Genomic DNA, 22,117 nt, shown 5'->3' on the forward strand with positions numbered 1-22,117 from the left:
TAGGGGAATGCCAGTTCAAGGGAGCTACATCAGTTTACATCAGCTGAAGTTCTGGCCCATGGCTGATCATCCTTAGAATGTGGCCTGTTTGAACATCGATACTTTCTTAACGACTTATCTTTTCAGTGGAGATGCATAGATATTATTCATATCAAGTGTGACATCTTTGATGACAAGACTATGGGCCTGATTCTGATCTTATTTACACTAGTATAAATTAGGAGCATGGTAGCTCCCTGTAAATCAGGGACACTTCAGTTGTGTTAGTGAGATCTAAAATCGGGCCTTATCACTTTCTGTATGAAGCTAACATTGGGAAGCACACTAATACTTGGCTGCTATTGCTGTCCCCGACCATGTGATTCCTGTGCAAGCATGTGTCATATGATGGCAAAATGAGCATATACAGCCATGGTGTAATGTCAGATCATGTAAAATGTAATGTCAGGGAATGTAATATACTATAAAAATAGCAGAAACAATGGGGGGACAGGATAAAACTACGTGTTTTTTTAAAACAAAAATAATAGAATGTCAAGATCCAGTGTCTCCTTGGTAACAAGTATCAGGTTTCTGAGCTGAGTCTGGATGGCTGTATGATACTTGAAAATATAATATCCTCTTAATAAAGGCACTTTTCAAACAAACATCACTGCTTTTAAAAATATGGCATTACAATCAAATATTATTATAATTATGTCTTTTGTTGAGAAAAAGGACAGCTTCTCTTTAACAAATGGTATGCAGACATTAGACATGCAAACACAGAAGAAAAGAGATAATTAAAACAAGGTTTGTACAGGGTTTTCCATTTCATCGGTGCTGAATTTTTCTAAAAAACTGTCATATGGTCACTAATTGGAAAAATAACTGATGGAGCATCTTTTAGACTGAATCATTGTTTTGAAGTAAATATAAATTTTTCAAGTGTGCGGATTTGATTTAATTTGATGTTGTTTTTGAAAGTCCAAATGTTACATTAGCTTAATTTATTTCGACAAATTTGGTTGTTTTTTTTATTTCCACATTTGCTAGAGGTTTTTTTTTTAAATCAAAATGAAAGAAAGAAGGAAGAGAAAGAAAATGGTTAAAAAGAATGAAAAGTTGGAGAAGAAGAGAATGGATACAAAAACCATGGAGAAAGTATGGAGTGGGGAACGGATAAAAGAAAGAAAGAAAGAAAAAGAAAACCCTGATTTCTAACCATCTTTTTCTTCTGTGTGATGAAGCTTGGGTGGGTATCTTCGGCAGATGCGCCATTTACCAAGACGCTTGAAGAAATTCTCCTCTTCATCTCGCCCATTCTCCAGGCCACCTCCTGGTCCACCTTCGGACAGCTTCACAGCACTAGTGAATTTGACCTGAACAAATGAGGAGACAAGACTCATGTTCTGATGTGTTATGATTTCTCTACCAACTTTGCCACAGCAATGCAGCACCTAAGAACAGGCAGTAGTGTGGTACCTTACTATAGCAACAGAACAGGAACTGTGTCCATATGCACCAGGAGAGGATATTAAGTATTCTGTAATTTGGCAAGGTAGCCATTCCCCTTCTTTCACAGGGATTCATACAGATAGAAGTAAGGGAAAAGCAGCATGATCAGCTAGTAAAGTACATTAAGTATATTCAGAGGACCCAGATAACTCCCTGAGTGAAAAGAATGAGCAGGAGAAATTAAATGTTAATTACACTGACACTTCATTCCTGTGACACTATTCATATGGAGGACCAAAGGCAGCACAATGACAAATCTGTAGACAGCGTATAACAAGAATGAAACATGGAGCATATTTAAACCCATTTTCTTCACTTCCCCAGAAGGAAGTCTTGAGATGCTGCTAGAAACCAGTTATTACACTCTTCTTTTCTGTTCTATTGCTTAGACGCACATCCCCTCCCCTCACTGCTATGATAACATCATTTTGCTGTCATCCTTATTGTATTACCTCATCACTGCCTCATCACTCATTGTTTACCTCTCAGCCTCTCAAATCACATGCATCCTCACAAAACTGTGTCTTTCAGCTGTTCCCTAATCTTTCCAAAGACTGACTGCTTCCAAAGCTCTTCTCCAGTGTATTTCTAGTGTGTCCCATACTACAGCACTGGGTGCTGCTCAGAAAAATACAGAAGGAGAATCATTTCTGTCCATTTATGGACCATCTCCACTCTGCTCCTCCCTCCTCTCAAGGGAAGGGAAAAAGTCACCTGCCATTTTCAACCTCTTTCCTTGAGGGAGGACCTGTCTTACACTATGCTCAAGGGACAAATCCTGCTGCCTCCCTCATGGTGTGGTTATGCTGGACTTTGGGGAGTAGCAGGATTTGAGAGGTCTGCACAGGGGTGTGCAAGTGCAGTTCCACTGGATCTCTTTGCATGAAAGCATGCAGGGCAGGGAGAAGCGTGGGTAACAGACCCACCACTGAATGGACTCTCTGGCCTTTCACTTCTGTGAGGGCTGGAGCGGGGGAATGCTAGGACCAAAGAGACTACTCCTGACTTTTGCCTGGAACAGCTTCCAAGGAGCAGCTGTGCTACAATTTCATGGGCAAGAGGAAGGATTTCTCTTTCCCCCACTCCCCATCCGCACCTTCCTGCAGACCTCCTCCAGTCAAGGTGTTATGCTGGATGCTGGGAAGTATATGCTCCCCAATACGGAAAGACAGACTCCTCCTAGCCTTTGCAGGTGAGGAGTTGTACCACTGTGGGCACTCTACCGAAATCCCCAGCTCCTGAGGGTTTTGTCCCTGGGTCCCATAAGCTGCAATATCCTTGCTGATCATAGTATTTTCTCTGGGAGCTAGAAGTGATCTATGAAGTAGCCAGACCCTATTCCTTTATCCTTCCTACTAAGCTGAAATGACACATTTACCTTGGAACTTTGCCTGATGAAAGACAGACGGTCTACAGAGCTGATATCCAGAAGGTCTTCCACCCCATCGGCCAGCCCAGAGAGGGAAGAGCGTTTCAGCCAGTTCCCTGATGCAGATAAAGCCAGTCAGGACAATTCTGCAATTGCTCCAAGCTGAATACATCAGCAATACAGGCATATTTCTCTATAGCACTGAAACAGTCATACCATGACATGAGAAAAGGGTGAAGGATGAGGCGTGTTCATGCTACATGCATCAAAGATCATAGATGAATTAATAACATGTGAGGCTGAGTTTTAGGATTGTAAAAGTTGAAAATCAACATGGGTCGGTGAGAAAGGATAAATAATAGTTATTCTTCCTTTCTTATTGAAGTCTGCTTGGAAAGCTTCTCAGAGAGAAAGGAAGGATGGTCCAATGATGAGGGCTTCAGTCTAGGACTTGGGAACCCCAGGTTAAAGTCCCTCCTCTGCAATAGACTTTCTGTGTGAACTTGGGCAAATCACTTAGTCTCTCTCTCTGTCTCACTTCCCCATCTGTAAAATGGAGAAAATAGCACTTCCCTACCTCACAAGGGGTATTGTGAGAATAAATATATTAAAGATTGTAAGGCACTCAGACACTACGTGTCTTTGCTATACAGTATCCAACACATGCACAGAACAGATCTATTCTATCTGCACATGCAGTACGTATATATAATATAAAGGGACATACATTTACCTATGGGGAGTTTGAGTTTCTTTCGGAGCGAGATCCGTCGGGAGCGGGAGCGAGAGCGCCTATCAGTGGTCGTTCCAGAGTGAGCAGTGGTGCACTCTGATGTGTCCTGCTCTGACTGGCTGCTGGTATCACTTGCTGCACTCTGCGACTTGAACATCTTTCGCCAGAAGTCTTTGCGTCCCAGAACCGCCCCTTGCATTTGCTCATCGCTGCGAGAGAACACAACACAGGGTTAATAATATCTCACTGTGGTTTGTATGCTGCTAAGTACATTCGAACAAGTTTCCCCTCTTCTAACCTCTCTTTGTTCCTTGGCATATGTTACTCTAAGAATGTAAACTTATTCTTCTTGATGTAATTTGTTAAGCTAGACAGCGTTCTCAATATTGCACAATGAAGACAAATGTTACCCTGGAGAGTTTACAGTCTAAAAAGTCATTCTGTTTTTCTGTCATTATGCTAAAGCAGCGTTTCTCATACTAGGGTCTGTGGATCTGGTACTCCAGGGAGTCCGCGAGTCATGCCCAGGGCCACTGGCCCCGCTGATCAACTCCCCTCCCTCCCTCCCAGTGCCTCCGGCATGCCGGGGAACAGCTGTTCAGCAGCATGCAGGAGGCACTGGGAAGGAGGGGGATGAGCGGGGATGGGGTGCTCTCAGGGGAGGGACGGAAAGAGGTGGGGAAGAGGAGGGGCAGGGGTAGAGTGGGGGCGGGGCCTTGAGGGAAGGGATGGAGTAGGCGCAGGGTCTGGGGCTGAGCTGGGGGTCAGCGTAAAATTTTAAATCATAATGGGGTCTTTGGGTTGCTAAAGTCTGAGAACCGCTGTGCTAAAGAATCATCCTCTATCTGGTCAAAGTGACCACTAATGTACCGGACCAATGCTTTTCAAGGCTGTGTCCTTTACAAAGTGTTTGTATATCAAAAGAATCATTTCAATTCTGTGTGTAGCTATATGAAATCACAATTCTTAGTGATCTTTTAGAATAGCGACACCATATTCTGCTGCATACCTGAGACCTCAAAGTTCTGCGGCAAGACTGTGAGCAGAATGGCTAATTCTAATTTTTCTCAGGAGATTCAAATTTTCTGTTCTCTTTACAATCGCATCATCAGAGGAAAGTTTCAGGAAGTTTCATATTCAGTTCAGCATAAAACAAGCCTTTCTGGACTTTCCTCTTTTCCATATTCTGGATTTTAAAGGGAAAATCTATCTCCACTTGAAGAGATACAGATTTGAAAGACATAAAAAGGCTGAGCAAAAGAGCTAACTACAACATTCAGATTTCAAAGCCAACCTCTTTTTCATAAGTTTAGGGTTTAGCCTTTATCTCAACAAATCTTCTTCTGCTACAGAAAGTATGAGTAACTTCTGGACTAAAGGATGACCCTGGAACATTTAACAGAGCAGCACACATATAATAATCATCCTTAAACACTGTCTATTTTTGACTTAAAATAACTAGATTGTGCCCTCATTTGCAGTATTCCCTACACTTCCCTACACTTGATATAGGGAATACTGCAAATATTGAAGAAAAATTATACAGCTTTCTAAAAGGCTTGTCTAAACTGGAACTTCCAGGAAAGTTAATCCGCATCACTGCCAAAGTGAATTTAGCTAAATCAAATGAAAGTAATTTTAATTCTGAACAGCAGCATCCACACAGGGATTTAATGCAATCCACTTCAAATTCACTTTTAGTTAATTCGGATTAATTTTCCTGGACGTCTCTGTGTAGGCAAGCCTTAAGGCAACTGAAATGTTTCTAAGGGTGACCTTCTGTATAGCTGCAGGTATCTTTCCATTGTCTGAGAGCATGAGTAATATTGAAATAATGACCTCCACACATACAACCAAAGTTGCAAATCTATTGCACAAAATATACAGAAGCTTCCTTGTGCACCTCTGATCAAGTCAGAAATTCAGTGAGTGTTTAGAAATGGGCCCAAGGCATAATCCTTGTTCCAAAATCTAGATTCAGTATACTGCTCTTAACCCACCTCCGCTTACAGTACTGAAGGACTCATCTATTGCTGAATCCTATATTCTAGCTGTACTTATATCAATGATATTAAAGACCTTATGGATGTAGGAGAGTTATCTCCTTTTGTTCTTGCCCACCAGCATAAACCAGGCCACCGGGACCCTCAGAGTGGAATGTTCAGCAGTGAGAAAGCTGCCGTGGCATAAAATGACAAAAAAACCCATCTGTAGGAAGACCCATTTGAGCCCAGAATGTACCAAAAACTGGGCAGTGTTAGCCTGGGAAAGGATGTGGCTAAGTTTATCAGGGTAAGTTGATTCACTGCATCTACTGGCACAGCTTCTATGGACTAAAGCTACGCTGCACCTGACATAAACCCTGGGGTAAATCCACCCCCAGAGTACAGCATTGCATCCCGGTGCAAGGCAACGTCATTTGCACCGCCTTGCACCATCTGTGGTGTCTCTTGGCCCACAGTCTTTAACCTTTCCCAATCCACTATTTTGAATGTTAGAAACAGGCTTTATTTCATTACTGGCACATCATTCAAAGACGTGGGTTACCACTCTCCTAGGACATGATGATTTAACCATGAATGGGAAAGCAATGCCTAAAGAAAACCCTCTCTGAGCCACATATTAGTCTTGTATTACAGGTTTCTAAGAGTAAAGAGCAAAACAAGAACTGAAGAAAGATTTAATCAGTTGGGACACTGGTCTATCAACGTGAGATTTTCAAGAGACCTGATTTTGCTTACCATATACAGATCTTTGGATTGGGCAAAACCTCCAAATATATCAGACCAAAATATAAATCAATTCACCATTCATTTGCTTTGCTTAACTACTCTGACCATGTTTGCTAATTAGAAAATGTTATTTCCCCTTAAGTCAGGGCTGGGCTCCTTCACAATCCATCTTCTCCCACTTGATCTTGCAATGAAGTCATAATGTTGCATTTGCGATTATACAATTATTTCCATGGCAAAAGAGATTATTTTCTGCAGATTCAAGTAGATCAGGATGAGGAGGAAAGATTGAGAGAGAGAGAGAAATACCCGAGCTGGGGCCTACTGTCCCACCACAGGATATGAACAGCTTCCACTGAGATCAGAAGATCTGTTAGGTCTTCAAAGAAGAACAGATACAGGGAACTACTGCTGTCTTCTCTAAAGACACCCATCTTCACTACTGATGACTAAAAGAGCCAAGGAAGTTTCCACCAAAAAAAGAAAACTGGAAAAATATGACAGATAATGCAAGAGGCAGCAGTAAATAACTAAATTTAATTTAATTACAGAATTAATAACAGTCTTTGACTATGTTAAGGCTGTTATAAAGAGAACTGTGATCAATTCATCTCTATGTCCATTTAAGGTTAGAGAAGATCTGTAGCAAGGGAGATTTAGGTTAAATACAAGGAAAAACTTTCTAATTGTAAGGATAGCTAAGTAGTGACACAGCCTTCCAAGCGAGATTGTGGCATGCCTGTCACTGGAGGTTTTTAAGAACAAGTTAGACAAACACCTGTCAGGGATGGCCTAGGTTACTTGGCAAGGGGATGTACTATATGTCCCTTCCAGCCCTCCATTTCTATGAATATTCAGTTCATTTAGGGGGACAAAAGAAAAAAATCAGTCTGACTCAAAAAAGGGAAAAACAAAGCAGAGGAAGATGCTAAAGCTGGAGGGGTTTTTTGAGAATTGTTACTTATTTTTAGTCTGTAAGTTCCTTGGGAAGAGATCATCTTTCCATTCTGTATGCATACAGCACCTAACACAATGGGTCCCCAGTCTAGAACTGGGGCCTCTAGGCATTGTCCCAATACAAATACAAAAATAATAATCAGAAAGCTGGAGGTGCAGCTCTGCTCATAAGGCAAGTGCAACAACCCCAGGGTCCCGTGGGTGAGAAATGAACCAACCACTGGATGAATTAAGGGGCATGTAGTTAGCCCACCAGTGTAGTTTTCACATTTCCTGTGGGAGCAACAGCGTAGAATGTTGAGAGCTACCTGGCCTCATGTTTGGAGCATGGACGCACGAACAGGGAATTGCTCTGATGATGAGAATAAAATGTTCTATTTATTGCTCTGTCATTGTTAAAAATGCATTGGCAAATTTTGTTGCAATTTCATTTTGTGCTGCCCCATTCTGTGATGGACTGTGGTGCCAGCTTTAATTTATCTTCCTCTGAAATCAAGTTTATGCCCTGTTATTCTTTTGGTGGTACAGAAGGTGGGCATTTGTTGGACATAACCTGTAAGTTCAGCAGCAGCTAAACAAATGCTCAGTACATTTCTTGTATTGCCGGCAGAGAAGAACCCTAAACGAACAGCTAATTGCTACTACCACAGTGGGGAATTCTCTGGTACAACACATTCAAACTACTAAATATTTACTTACTGCTCTGGGGTCTGCTGAGGACGGCTGGAGATGTAACTACGACATTCATCAGGGGCAGATGATGCCTGGCCTTTATCAATAACAACACTTCCCACCTCGGATCTATGCAGACAATACAGACAGTCAAATAAAGTTAACAGATGGCATATCTTGCTTCTCATATAATCAGCATTGTTCCCTGATCACTGAATCCAGCACTTCTGAAAAACAAATTTAAATGTGTGCCCCCATTACAGCAACTGGCCTGCCTATGCACATATCGTCATCAAAAATGTATTGGGATGGGGAACTAAGGCCAAGATTAGAGAGACTTGCACAGGACTTTTTAAAAACCCCCACTCCTGCTGTTATGGCAGTGGGTTCAGCAGAACCTGCGGGATTCCAGTTCCGCTGCAGGGCTCTATGCTAATCACACACAGGGCTCTAGCCAACATTTTCAAAAGCTGCTAGCAATGTTGGGAGCCTCATTTTGTGGGTGCTCAATCTGAGGTGCCTTAAAGAAGGCAGATTATCAGAAAGTATTGACCACATACTTTTGGCAATCTTGGCCAGTGTCGTCTGCGTGTCTCTGAGGCCAAGAAAATCATGCAACAAATCTGATGCTGCCAGTTTACATGAGACTAATTCATTTAGTTCCGTTTGAAGCTCCATTTTTGATCCATACTTATTCTTTTGTCTCACACTTAAATGCAACACATCCCAAGACAGCAAATTAAATTAATAAAGCAACCTAGGTTTCTTTAGTATCATGCTCCCCACACCTGAGTATAGGCATTCAGACCAATAGCTCTCAGCACCTCAAGGTACTGATGCTAATACTAAGCCATGTCCACATGATGTTGGGGGTAGGGGTTCCAATTATCCCTTCACACTTAACCTCCATCCCTCCTCTTTCTTTCTCCTGTTTCTCTACTCTTCCTTCCCCCTGAATTTCCGCTGCTTTGCTATTTTATTTCCTTTGTTCCAGTTATTTCTGATCCACCTTTTTCATGGCTACTTCCATAGCTGCCTCACTTTATTAAAATTTAAGTGTGGCTTCTGTCACTGCCACACTCAAGTCCTATACATCAGGAGCGGACATGTGCTAACAAGATGAAAACAAACAACCCCTTGTACTTTCCTACATCTGTGTTTGTCGTCAAATGTTTGCTGCGTGCGTGTGTTCTCCATGTGTGCTGTCCCAGCTCTGAGCAGACAGCTGGCACAGTAGAACTCGAGCAAACCGCCCACTGACCACAAAATTCATTAAGGTGCAAAGGCACTTGGTCAGGTTTATTGCCAACAAAGCATGGTGCTAATGCCCCGGCTCAATGGTTACAGATACACTAACATTTGTATGCTCGTGACAATGGACCGTCTCAGTTAGTGTTGAGACTTTCCACTATCCCCTAGGCCAGACAAAGATATTGCCTCTGAGATACATCTTTATACACCAAAACACAAGTTACGTATCACTCTTGACTTACCAGGGTGCCACCCTCTGACATACTGGCCTTGTAGGTTCCATCAAAACATCTCGATTCATCATGCTATCATCCTGACCTAATCCTTAAAATGGGTCAACATGTTCCTGTTATCTTTGGGGAATTTGTTTATCAGGATGTTCTGGTACCTCCCTTCTGGAATGTGCTTGCGTGAGTGTTTTTTGCCCAGCACCTCTTAGGAATGTGTGTTTTTACAATATCAACACTATGCTTGCCAAATTCTGTGAGCAGGGCCTGCCTCTTGCTCACAACTTAACTTGGTAATATAAAGCAAAGTTCTGACCATTACTTTAACCCAGGCCTCAGGCCTCATACCAGGCCTCTGATACAAGGCCCTATGTTTCAGGCCCTCTTACTACAGTGTTCAGCATAATAAATTATACAACAGTATATAAATCATTCAGACACAAATCTCTCCCAGACACAAACTTTTTGCTCCCCAGGGGCTTCAGATCCTGCTCGGTTGTTTCATCTGTTTTCTTCCCTGGGATTAACTTTTCAGCACTGTCCAAAAGGGCGCTCAGTGCCACCCTTCTAAAAACATTCCCATGAGCCTCCTTGATAAATTGGACCAATTGCCGGATGTCACAGTACAATCCCTGAATAACAAAGGAGAGAGAGAGCTGTGTTACTCAGTTTGCATACAAGCAGGGAGGGAAAGATATATTCCTTTTGTACACAGCCAGGGTGATGCACTAGATCACAAAGAACTGCATACCTCAATAATTGTGCCAGCTGTTGTCTGAGCAGCTCTTTACTTACAGGTTTATGTTTTCTCATTAAGGTCAAATGTTTCTCTTTGTAAAAGGAAAGTCAATCCAGGAGCCAGCTAAGAGACTCTGTAACCATCTGTGGCAAACTCTTTTGATAATGTAATCTATGAGTTACTGATCTGCTTGATGGTGCATATGACTAGTTTTTAAATTAACATCATTATTAAAGGTGGAGCAGGGGGCTGTGAAGAAATAATTTAACTAAGGCAAGTTTGCAGCTGACCCTCACATCGATGCATATACTGTACTGGACAAAGGCTGTTTTAAATTATGCCAGGGCTTCTGGATCAGAGGATCTGGGAGCTGTGAAGATGATTTGAAGCCTTTTTTACCCATTCATCTAACCCATAATCTTAAAAGGCATGAAAAATCCTATTGAAAAAATGCAGCATCTCAGATTTTTTCTTAATTATTTGAATGGATTACACCATGACAATGGAGAGGAATGACTCATACATTCACCAGTCTAACTCCCACAATTAGATTTTGTTTTTTATTTCAGTACATTTGCGTGCATAACTGTAGCCCCTGGGAGGAGTTGGTATGGAAAGGGCAGCCCTAGTTCTGAGGGAGAGAACCTTCCAAAGGACCCAACATCTGTTTCAGGAGCTTTCTTGAGAGCCCTCAGTCTATTCTGAAAATCCCAGCTGTGGAACTATGGCCAGTACTCTACAAACACCAGATTAATTGACAGACTAGCTGGTGCTCTGACTGAGGTCCTGATTCCACAAGATACTGACGCACATACCCATCTTTACGTATGCAAGTCGTCCCATAATAGGAAAATCCCAGACGTAGCCTTGTCACATCAGCCCACCATCTTTACAGAGTGTGTAGTGGGCACTATGCAGTCTACTCACATGTTTGAAGTTAGGCATGTGCTTATGTACCTTTCTGAATTGGGATCTCAACTACCTACCTCTTCACCTCTGGAAAGGCATACATCTTCTCAAGCAAAAAGTATAGCCGTTGATCCTAATTGAGCCCCTAGAAGATGTCTGCCCTCTTCCCAAAGCTAAACATTAGTTCAGTACGATTGGCAGCCTTTGCTAAGAGAGTTCCAAGAGAGAAATACAGAGGTACTGCAGATTAGGCTTGAGTTACCTTAGTAGGACTGTACTCAGGAAGCTTGCACAGCACCTACCAGAACGGGGTCACATCCAGCTCATGTAAACCGGCATATCTCCACTGAAGGCAATGGAACTACTCTGCTTTACCCCAGGTGGGGATCTAGCCCATTATTCCTAGCTCCAGTTTAGTGCTACTAGTCTTTCCATTAATCAAATTCACAATTACACAAATGGAGTCCCCATTTGAAAACACAGGGAGTCAAAGACCAAACACAGTGTATGACTCTACGCTGGCTGGGTCAGATTTGCCCCTGACGAACACCTGAAGAGTAAGTCTTTTTCTTAAACTTGTCTAGCTAGCTATGCCAATAAAGTCTCATTGAATCGAGCCCTGATTTTCAAGCCCAGCTGCTTTATGAGGGAGAGGAAATTCAACTCGTAAAACCTGCACCTAAATCCTCACCAGGTTTTCAGGGCTATGCAGTTCATGCGTGGTGGAAGCGCAGCGAGTGATCAGTGACTTGAACATGGCGCCGACAATAATACCTTCCACACTTTGCGCTGTAGACTTGTTGTCCACTGTGGTGAAGTTATTTCCAAATCCAGCCTTGTCTGCAAAATGCAAGCACAATAAACCACACAGCTCGGCTGAGATGTGTTAACAAATTACAGATTAAATACATAATTACTTTTTAAATGTATTAAAAGACATAAATCACCCAAAATCATATGTTCAATTTTTGTGACCCTACCTCATAAACAACACAGCAGATATAAGTGGCACAAATAAGAAGAGGGATAGAAAAATCTGCCATTTGAAGAGAGATTGAAATGATCAAAACTGTTTATCCTCTCCCTAAAACAGGGGCATACAAAATAACAAATGGAACAGGAAAGGCAATTCAGGCATCCCTGTCTCCCCACTCAGATAACAAAGAACAAGGGGTCATTCAACTAAATTGAAAAGCAATTTAAAACTGATGAAAGGAAATTCTTTTTAACCAATGAAACTGCTCTCACAAGGTACAATGGAGGCCAAGATCTCAGAATAATTCAAACAACAGATTAAACATTTATATAGATAACGAAAACATCCACAGTTCTTTAGACAGGGCAACAACATTCACAAGAGAGGGCCTATCCCTTGAAGGGATAAGCCAATGTGTATCTGATGGGTGTTAAGAGTAAACTTGCTCTGTGGGCTGGTTATTTCACAGTTGCCCACTATGGTGTTTCTTGCACCTTTCTCTGAAGTGACTGGAATCATAGACAAAGAGATAAACTACTTGTGTGTTTTGACATGGCAATTCCTATATTCCAAATGCCCACAATTAGCTACTTATGCATGCAGTGACCAATGTACACGTACCATCATCATAATAGTACATAGAACTGTTTGCCTAACTTAAAAAAAATGGACTTATGCTGTATGCACATAAATCTGAATGCTCCTATACTTGTTTACATGATCTGTTTAGCTATTTGCTGCCTCACCTTAGGCTCTGCAGAGAGATTTAATGCTCAATTATATCTCCATTCAGAATAAACATAGAATGCACAGTCCACTCCAGCTGGCATTTGTTCATGTTATTAAACAGAAAGCCTCATGCCTGAGGCATAGCTGAGAGAAAATTTTCTTTCATGAAGCCATAAACAAACAGGTAGGATGCATTAAAAGAGAGAGCACATATGCTTCTCTAATTCCAATTGTACTGGAAATAAAAGAATTTACAGGGCTACATTTTGCCTTTAGAAATTCACTACGACTTTTTGAAAATGGCAGCCAGCATCCCCTATGGTAGTGTCATCGATGAAAATATGACTGGGGTTGTGATGCCAGCTGTACTTACTGTCAGTGACTGGCTCCATGCAGAATCCTAGCAAAGCGTGAAGGAAATCCACAACATTATTGAGGGAATCCCTGTTCACATAGTCCCTCATGGTCTGCCGGAACTGCATTTTATCCAGCTTGTACAGCTTTGTAAGGCAATTCTGAGCCTGTGAAGATATTACAAAAATGAGAAGTATCTGCTTGAATTTTGGTGACAGTTGTTGGGTCCTTCGGTGCATTTCTGCTCTTGTTTCACCAGTGCTGCGCTGTTATAAGTAATCTCACCTACTAATCAAAACGTTCAAATACCATAACAAGATATGGGCTCTCAGCTAATGCCAATCATGCAATTCAGTAATAGGAGCCATTACACCACATTATCTTTTGGAGAAGATGTTAAATCAAGGTCACTTCTGCCCTCCTCTTGCAGTCCTCCAAATGGAAGTTAAAATTTCACTGCTGGTGAAATGAGTAGGAGCCCAATTACCTCGGCCAACACTTACAGTATAAACGTTGATAAAACAGACTGTGGTGTAGGGATGTCAGATTTTGAACCTATAGCCCAGATCCAACCCTGTTCATGTATTTATCTGACTCCAGTAACCAATTCAGATGGTGCAAATGCAAACTTTTATTTACAAAAATAATTCAGTGTTGACTCTTTATTGCAAAGTTAACTATTTAGGTGTGACCCAATGCAGTGAGGTATTAAAAAGCCTGAAGTATCAGCTCCAAGAGATGGGTGAATTGTCTGTTTCCTCACAGGGTGGTGTTGGTTCTGAAGCCCAATGGTAATACTGTGATTTTCTAATAACTTAGATGCACAATTGTGCATGCAGTTACCACAGTGGTGCATTCAAAATAGCCTGGCCAAATAAACAAACAGCGGAAATAGCAGTCATCCCCAAAATGCACTACAAATCTCTTTCCATAAAGACCCCAGATCAGCAAGGCACTTAGGCACACGCTTAACATTAAGCATGTCCCACTGAGGCTAACGGGACTCTTCACATGCTTAAATTCAAGCATGTTCCTAAGCGTTTTGCTGGATCAGGGCCTAAACGATGCAAAACTTAATGGTAATTTTACTAAGTAATAACTTGGTTGTTACATACCAGGCCATTCTGGACCCTTGCTCTTTGTGCAAACCTCCCGTTACCATCACTGGGTTCTCTGCCACCCAGTGATGGCTGCACATGACACTAGCATCGTAGTCCTGTCTCTCTGGTACCATAATGGCAAACAGAATTTGGCCCTCTCCAAAGAGTGAGTTTGACAGCCCTAAGGCCTGATCCAATTCCCCCTGAAACAAACTGATCAGCCCAAGGGAAAGGCTCCCATTAACGTTAATAGTCTTTAGATCAGGCCTCTAATGCTCTAGAGTATACTGTGAAGTATTGCTGACTGCATCATGGATGTTATGTTTGTCTACACAGTCATGACTAGTATCTTCCTCACTGCTTTAGAAAGGATTTTGAGGAAGCTTGTGCAGAAAGGCACTATATGAAAATAAATTATTTTCTACTTTTTTCTTAGTTTCACATCCCTGACTCTGGATGTTTATATAGACAGGAAAAGGGTGGTGCAAATTACAGTGAAACAGGAGAACTGGTGAAATTAGGATTTAAAAAGGGGAAGAAAAAAAAAAAACCCTCAGCACACAGACATTTGGAATTGCCTGATGACTATTTTGTGCTTTCAGTTTAAAACAAAATTAATTATAATTTTTATCTCCAGGAAAACAGCTGGATCCTTTAATGTGGTGCAGCTGCTTTGCATTGCACTGTCAGCATAATCTGAATTTAAAGCTGTAGAAGCCAATCTGAGGATCACACTACTGCAAAGCAGTGCAGATCTGTTTTAGGGACTCTGACATAACTCCTCGTTCCTGCTGCTAGTATAGTTTGGACAAGGAAGCACTGCTAAGATGTCCCTATGCCCAGGGGCAGCTCCAGGCACCAGCGCAGCAAAGGTGTGCCTGGGGCCAGTGGCGGCTCCAGGCACCAGCGCTCCAAGCATGTGCCTGGGGCAGCAAGCTGCGAGGGGCACTGCCGGTCCCTGTGAGGGCGGCAGTCAGGCAGCCTTCGGCGACTTGCCTGCAGGAAGTCCCCGGTCCTGTGGATTCGGCAGCAATTCGGCAGTGGGTACACTGAAGCTGCAGGACCGGCAGATCTCCCGCAGGCGCACTGCCGAATCCACGGGACCGGGGACCTCTCGCAGGCAAGCTTCCAAAGGCTGCCTGACTGCCAAGCTTGGGGCGGCAAAAAAGCTAGAGCCAACCTTGCCTGGGGCGGCGATGTGCCGGTTGCCGCGAGGGCGGCAGTCAGGCAGACTTCGGCGGCATGCCTGTGGGAGGTCTGCCGGTCTCGCAGCTTTGGCAGATCACCTTCAGACCAGCAGATCACCTGCAGAAATGCCGCCAAAGGCCACCTGACTGCCATGCTTGCGGTGGCAAAAAACATTGAGCCACCCCTGCCTATGCCACATCAATCCTCACTTGTGTCTTCGGCTTCTTGTGGCCATTACAGCCCAGCATAAATTAAAACAAATTTTTAAGTGCCCAAACCAGAGCAGTGACAGCAGCCTGCACAGAGCAGCTTTGGAATCAGGGGAATGCAAAGGAGAATTTTAAACTCATGACCTGCTACTTAGGTGCTCCGTGTTCCATCCCTGGCTCAGCCACAGACTTCCCATGTAAAACTGGGCATCAGGTAGGCCTCAATTTTTAAAATGTCTTTAGGCATTGCTTTGCTCAGTGTTGCAATGCTTAACTTATTTAGGAGACTAAAGCTTATTTTCCAAAGGGATTTAGGTTCTTAAGTGCCTAAATCGCTTTTGAAAAGGAGACTTAAGCGTTGCAACCCTGAGCGCAGCAATGCCTAAATACCTTTACAAATCTGGACCTTAGTCTTTGCGTGTTTGTTAAATAGGGGCAATACTTCCCTGCCTCATGGGAGTTGCGAGGACTATGAAGTGCACAGCTTCTATGGTGATGAGGTCAGACAGGTACTTAGATAGGAAGGTCTCATCCAACACGCTGACAAAAGCCAGGATAAGAATCAGCAACCAGTACCTTCAGGAGTCCTATCTTTTAAAGTTCTAACCCTTATTCTTGAGTTTTACAGTGTGGATCAGTCTCTCAGAACTGGTAAAAATGCTTAGTAAACGGCAAGGAAACATTCATCAGAACCAAAAGCATGCAAACAATCTGCAAAGTAAACTGAAGGAAAAAGAAACACATCTGCATTTTATAATGTAACACTGGTCTACAATTTTTGAGAAGTCGTCTGCTTCAGAGATAAAATGTGATATTTATTATGTATTTTGATGTGCTGAGTTCAAATATGACAATTAAAACAACTGATTGGCTACTGTTTCTAAGATATTTAAGTTTTTACATTTTATGTCTATGTATATTGCGTAGATAGTAGAGTTTTAATCATAAATTGTAAACCTAGGTCTTTTCATGTGTTTATGGTTGCTTTACATGATAATATTTCTGTCCTGTTTATGTAACACTTTAAAAATCAGCAAAAGGGTTATATAAATAAAATTTATTATGAAACAAAAGGCAAAAAACTATTATCCACATAGTTTAGTCCTATTCAATGTCCACATAGAATAGTCCTATTCAATGTCTACTCGGCGCTTCTTGGCTTGTCTCTTGTATTCATTAAATGGAGCATCTCTTGTCACTGTCCAGCAATAGTCTGCAAGCACTGACGGGCTCCATTTGCCCTGATAGCCTGCCAGGAGATTCCACTGCTGTAGTCTGGAGCCCAACAGCTCTGCCTTACTCTTGGGTAGTTCCAAATCCCTGACAAGGTCATTCAGTTCACCCTGTGTTATGAGGTGTGGTTCAGAGGAGGAGGATGGGAGAAAATGTGGGTCCTGTGACATTGATGGTTCAGGACCAGAAGTTTCATCCTCTTCCTCTTCCTCGTCTGACTCAAGTGAGAATGATTCTGGTGCATCAGGAACCGGCAGTCCTTCTCCGTGGGGTACTGGGCGTATAGCTGATGGAATGTTTGGATAATGCACAGTCCACTTTTTCTTCTTTGACACACCTTTCCCAACTGGAGGCACTATGCAGAGGTAACAACTGCTGGTATGATCTGTTGGCTCTCTCCAAATCATTGGCACTGCAAAAGGCATAGATTTTCTTTTCCTGTTCAATCACTGGCGAAGATTTGTTGCACAAGTGTTGCAGCATATGTGTGGGACCCACATGTCCTGATCTCCAATTTTGCAGCCAAAAGAAAGGTGATAGGCTTTCTTAACCACAGTGGTTATACTGCGCTTTTGTGATGCAAAAGTCACTTCACCACAAACATAGCAGAAGTTACCTGCACTGTTCACACAAGTACGAGGCATCTCTGCTCACTTTGGCTAAACAGAAATGCGTCCCTTTGCAAAATCAAACACTGACAAATAAGTGAGCACGACACTGTATGATTTCTAGAGGTGATATAGGGCAATTTGTTCAGCAGAGTGATGTAAGCTACGTTATGATTGCATCATCCATGACTTCTAGGAATAACATGAAGCAATTCATATCATGTATGATGCAATACCAGCTTCAGATTGCATCATTCATTGTTTTGCCTAAAAAGCAAGTACTGTCCAAACCCAGTCATAGATTTATTCATAGATCCAGTCAAAGATGTATTTTAGTCATTTCTGGTTTAAATTGAGATCCATTCCCTTTATAACTCACTTATTCTCCGCCATTCCCAAGTCAAGGGTCGTATATACTGACCCAATAGCATATCTTGAAAACTAGAGCCAATCAACAATTTTAAGCATCATTTTCGTTCTCAGTGACCCAGAATTAGTAAAGTTGGACTACATTTATTTCAGAAGCATTCTGGCTGTAGAGCAGTGTAATCAAACACTTTGAGAAGTTTAACTGATCCTGATCTTGACTAGAGCTGCGCAATTTTTTTATTTTTTTATTTTTATTTTTTGCAGCAAATATAAAATTTACTGGAAAATGCATTTTGGGAGGTTCTAAAACTATTCACGAATTTGGCAAACTGTTTCAGCTGACAAAATTATTTTGGAAATGTTGAAACAATTTTGAAAATGTCATTTTGATTTGATATTTGAAATGTTTCATTCAACCCAAATAAAAATTTTCAGCTTTTCATTTTGGCAAGAAAAAAAAAATCAATTTTGGTTTGAAACAAACAGATCTTTTTTTCACATTTTTCGGTTTGGCCACCAATCCAAAAAATCAATTATTCGCTCAGCTCTAGCCTTGAGCTCATATCACTCTGAGGTTCAGGATCTACAGCTAAATGCTTTGAATTCAAGGCTCAGTATCAAAATACAACATGCTGCATGCATGCCTACTGTCAATTTTTTAACTAACTGAGACAGTAAGGGGGGAAGAGGGTGATCATATAAAATCCACCACTCTAGGCGTTATTTTTAGCCAGGTCTCAATCCCACATCCACCTCCATTTTCGCAGGCACAGTCTACACTTGCTAACGAAGCCAATGGGAATGCTCATTGTAGCATGCATGATGGCCAGTAAAAAGTGTTTGTGAGACTGGGCCTTTAAAATGCACCTGTTTGGCAGGACACTGGGCCCTGTGTTCCCATTGAAACCCCCTGTACCTGGGTTTTAATTCTCTGGGATGCAATTACAGCAGTAACTGAGCAATTCTGGGCTCTTTATGCTGCTTGCATGGTAACAAAGGGCCAGAAAACTAGGTAAAACTACCTCACGATAGAGAAGGGGGGTCTTTTGCTGCCCTCCTGCACAGACTGCAGCATGGGAGCATGCTTGGAGCACAGTGCACCCTGGCTATTCAGGTTTGCTGGAGCAGCCCATAAGCAGACATTCAAGGCCACCAGAAGGTAACGCAGGGCTTGTCTACACTTATGGATTTTTGTATCCATGGGACCAAACTGATATAGTCACCACTGTGAACCTCCTCAGTGTAGCTATGCTGCACCAGTGTACAAAAGTGACTCTTGCTAGTAAAGTATGCATGGCAGAGAAGCCTCTGGGGCTGCTCTAAACTGTCTTGTTGGGCCCGAGACACGCCCCTAGCAGGGCCAGGAATTTAAAAGGGATAAAGGTGGCTTAAGCGGCCACTGTCTCCCTTTGGTTCAGCTGCAGCGCTCAGTAGGTGCAGCTGAGACGGGGGCCAGCATTTAATGACGAATATAAAGGAAGCTGTGTGGAGGGGGAGAGTGGGGGCTTCTCAACATCAGCAGACTCATTTCAGAAAGAAGGGGCTGGGGAGAACTGGAATCTGCTTTAGTTCTCTTACATTCTCCTGGAATACCTGGTGTCTCAGACGATCTCCAGAGAGCCCTCGGTGTCCTTCTCCGCAGCCATAAGCACAGCCCAGGGATTTCACTATTTTGATCAGCATCGTCAGTGCCAGCCTGTGGGTGCTTATTGGAATGCTTTCATCCTAAGAGCCACAGAGGGGAAACGACACCACGTGACACTGAGGTCAGGTAACTGGCATACCTTTAACATTTGCTCATAACATACTGCTGCACATTCTTGCTTGCAAACAGTCCAATATTAGTCTGAAGAGCTAAGTAACTCTTGAAAATCCTACTGACTTATCTATTCTAGCTCAGGGCCTAATCCTTCAAAAACTTGTTATCAAGTGCAATTCTGACTACAATGAGCACTGATGTCAATTCAGGTACTCCTAGTATTCAGCTATCTGCCAGGCAGCAAGGGTCAGATTGTGCTACCTGGACTGATAGTGAGTACTACTTTACTGAAAGTAGTCCCATTGAAATCCATGGGACCACTCATAAAGGACTACCGACATGAGTAAGTGGGGCAGGACCAAGTCCTAAGGAACTCAGGGATCAGTGAGTACTACTTTACTGAAAGTAGTCCCATTGAAATCCATGGGACCACTCATAAAGGACTACCGACATGAGTAAGTGGGGCAGGACCAAGTCCTAAGGAACTCAGGGATCAGTGAGTACTACTTTACTGAAAGTAGTCCCATTGAAATCCATGGGACCACTCATAAAGGACTACCGACATGAGTAAGTGGGGCAGGACCAAGTCCTAAGGAACTCAGGGATCAGAACCCTTTGCATCAAGTCAAGTAACAAAATGAAGTCTGTGTTGTCATCTAGTGGATAAGGCCTGGGATGTAGAGTCATGAGATCTGGGTTCTATTCCTAGCTCTGCCATGGATCTGCTGTATGACTCTGTCTTGTCTCATTAGATTGTAGTCTCCTTAGGGTACTGTCCATCTCTTGATATTTGTTTGCACAGTGCCTCAAATGTGGGAGCATCTATGTGCTACCATAAAATAAATAATAAAAAGTAGAAAAAATCAGCAATAATTTTTCCTGTTTTAAAACAGCAGTTGTGCAGTATGTAAAATAGCACCTATTCAGGGCATCAGGAATACTTGTTTTATATCAAAAATGCAGCCACGCTAGGCCAATTAGGGCTGCTTAGCAGAGTTGCTTTGCTTGAGTAGGCACAGCAAAGGGCGCTGAATTCTCCATGGTGATGCATGCACTGGGTTTGAAGTGGGTACTACAGTGACACAAATGAATATGTCTGAGTGGTGCTTAAAGAAAAGAAAACCTAGCAGTTTCCCAAAAACAGAGAGGAAAAAAGAAATGATAATTACTCACCCACATATACATACAAATACACACACACACACACACACACACACACACACACACACACACACACTTGACATAACTAATGTCACATGCATGTGTTCTCTATATTACATGGTACCCAAACATACCTTTTCTTGATTTTTATCATTCTTTTCATAAGGTCCTCCACCTCCTCCTCCGCCACCTCCATCAGCTCCGCCACCTCCTCCTCCACCACTTCCTCCCCCTCCACCTTCTTCGCCTCCCCCATCTCCAGTTCCACTGACTGGGGGGGCCCCGAATCCACAGGCTGGGCCGCCCGAAGCAGCCCCCTTGAGCTGGAAGGATCCCTCACTCGGTCTCTTTTCTGCTGATTCATTTTCCTTGTTCTCGCTCTTCCTTCTGACTTTCTCCACGCACGGCACCACGCCAAGCTGCAGCAGGCACTCGACGATGTTCAACGCGACATCACAGATCCGGGAGCTGATGTCATGGTTCAGGACCAAGTAAACAGCCTTCAGAACCACCTAGAGAAAGAGGAAACAACGTGTTTTGGTCAGACTTGTTTTCTGTATTATCATCATTTCATATTTGTATTACCATGGCGCATAGGAGCCTTAGTCATGGACAGCTTACAATCTAAATGTAAGTCAAGAGACAAGAGGTTGATACTGACACACAATTGGGGAGCACAAGGAAACAATGAGACAATATTGGTCATATGGTAGGCAGTGGTTTCAGCACACCAACGGCCTAACCGTCATCAAGTTTTTGGTAGGCATCCCAGCAAAAGGGAGTTTTGAAGGAGGATAATGCATTTGTTTTGCGGGTGTTTATGAAGAGTTCCTCCCAAATGTAATAGGCAGCATGGGAAAAAGCAGGAATTTAACAAGTGGTTGATGGAGGATGGTGTTACAGGCCAACTGGAGGCTGAAGTCAACAAACACCTCGATGGTGAATGAGAAAGGATAGAGAGGGTACGAATAGGCTATGAAGGGCCTTGAAATTGAAGACAAGCAGCTTTATGTTCAATGTGATAGAGGAGGAGGAGCCAGTGGAGGGATGCAAAGAGAGGGGAGACACGGTTAAAGCAATGGGCTTGGAAAACAATATTTGCAGAAGGATTCTGAATGGATATGAGCAGGGCAAGATTGCATTTACCAAGGGCTGAGAGATGGACATTGCAGTCACTGAGATGCCAGACTCTGACAGCCTGGACAAGAATTTCAGCTGTGTGATGGAAAGTGAAGGCTATATCACAGAGATGTCATTCAGAAAGAATTCACAAGGTTTAGCTATGCCTGGATGTGAAGACCCTCAGAGAGATATGAGTCAAAGATGACACCCAGGTTATGGGCAT

The 22,117-nt window shown here is 42.7% G+C and overlaps 1 protein-coding gene across 7 annotated transcripts in view; it reads right to left on the reverse strand.

Moving 5' to 3' along the window:
• UNC80 (unc-80 homolog, NALCN channel complex subunit) overlaps positions 1-22,117 on the reverse strand; it is a 197,581-nt gene that overhangs the window by 131,024 nt on the left and 44,440 nt on the right. For 2 of the 7 annotated variants that reach the window (XM_050916063.1, XM_050916062.1), the window contains exons 13-21: positions 20,907-21,284; positions 19,431-19,577; positions 13,165-13,312; positions 11,778-11,926; positions 9,901-10,070; positions 7,988-8,089; positions 3,600-3,808; positions 2,876-2,982; positions 1,265-1,361 (exon numbers count right to left, since the gene is read on the reverse strand). In XM_050916063.1, the coding sequence (XP_050772020.1) occupies positions 1,265-1,361; positions 2,876-2,982; positions 3,600-3,808; positions 7,988-8,089; positions 9,901-10,070; positions 11,778-11,926; positions 13,165-13,312; positions 19,431-19,577; positions 20,907-21,284 (1,507 nt within the window). Of the gene's footprint in view, positions 1-1,204; positions 1,362-2,875; positions 2,983-3,593; positions 3,809-7,987; positions 8,090-9,900; positions 10,071-11,777; positions 11,927-13,164; positions 13,313-19,430; positions 19,578-20,906; positions 21,285-22,117 lie in introns of all 7 variants that reach the window. The other 5 variants (XM_050916068.1, XM_050916067.1, XM_050916066.1 and 2 more) reach the window with 4 other exon arrangements.

Source organism: Gopherus flavomarginatus, chromosome 10 (genome assembly GCF_025201925.1).
Source record: "Gopherus flavomarginatus isolate rGopFla2 chromosome 10, rGopFla2.mat.asm, whole genome shotgun sequence".
Taxonomy (NCBI): Eukaryota; Metazoa; Chordata; order Testudines; family Testudinidae; genus Gopherus; species Gopherus flavomarginatus.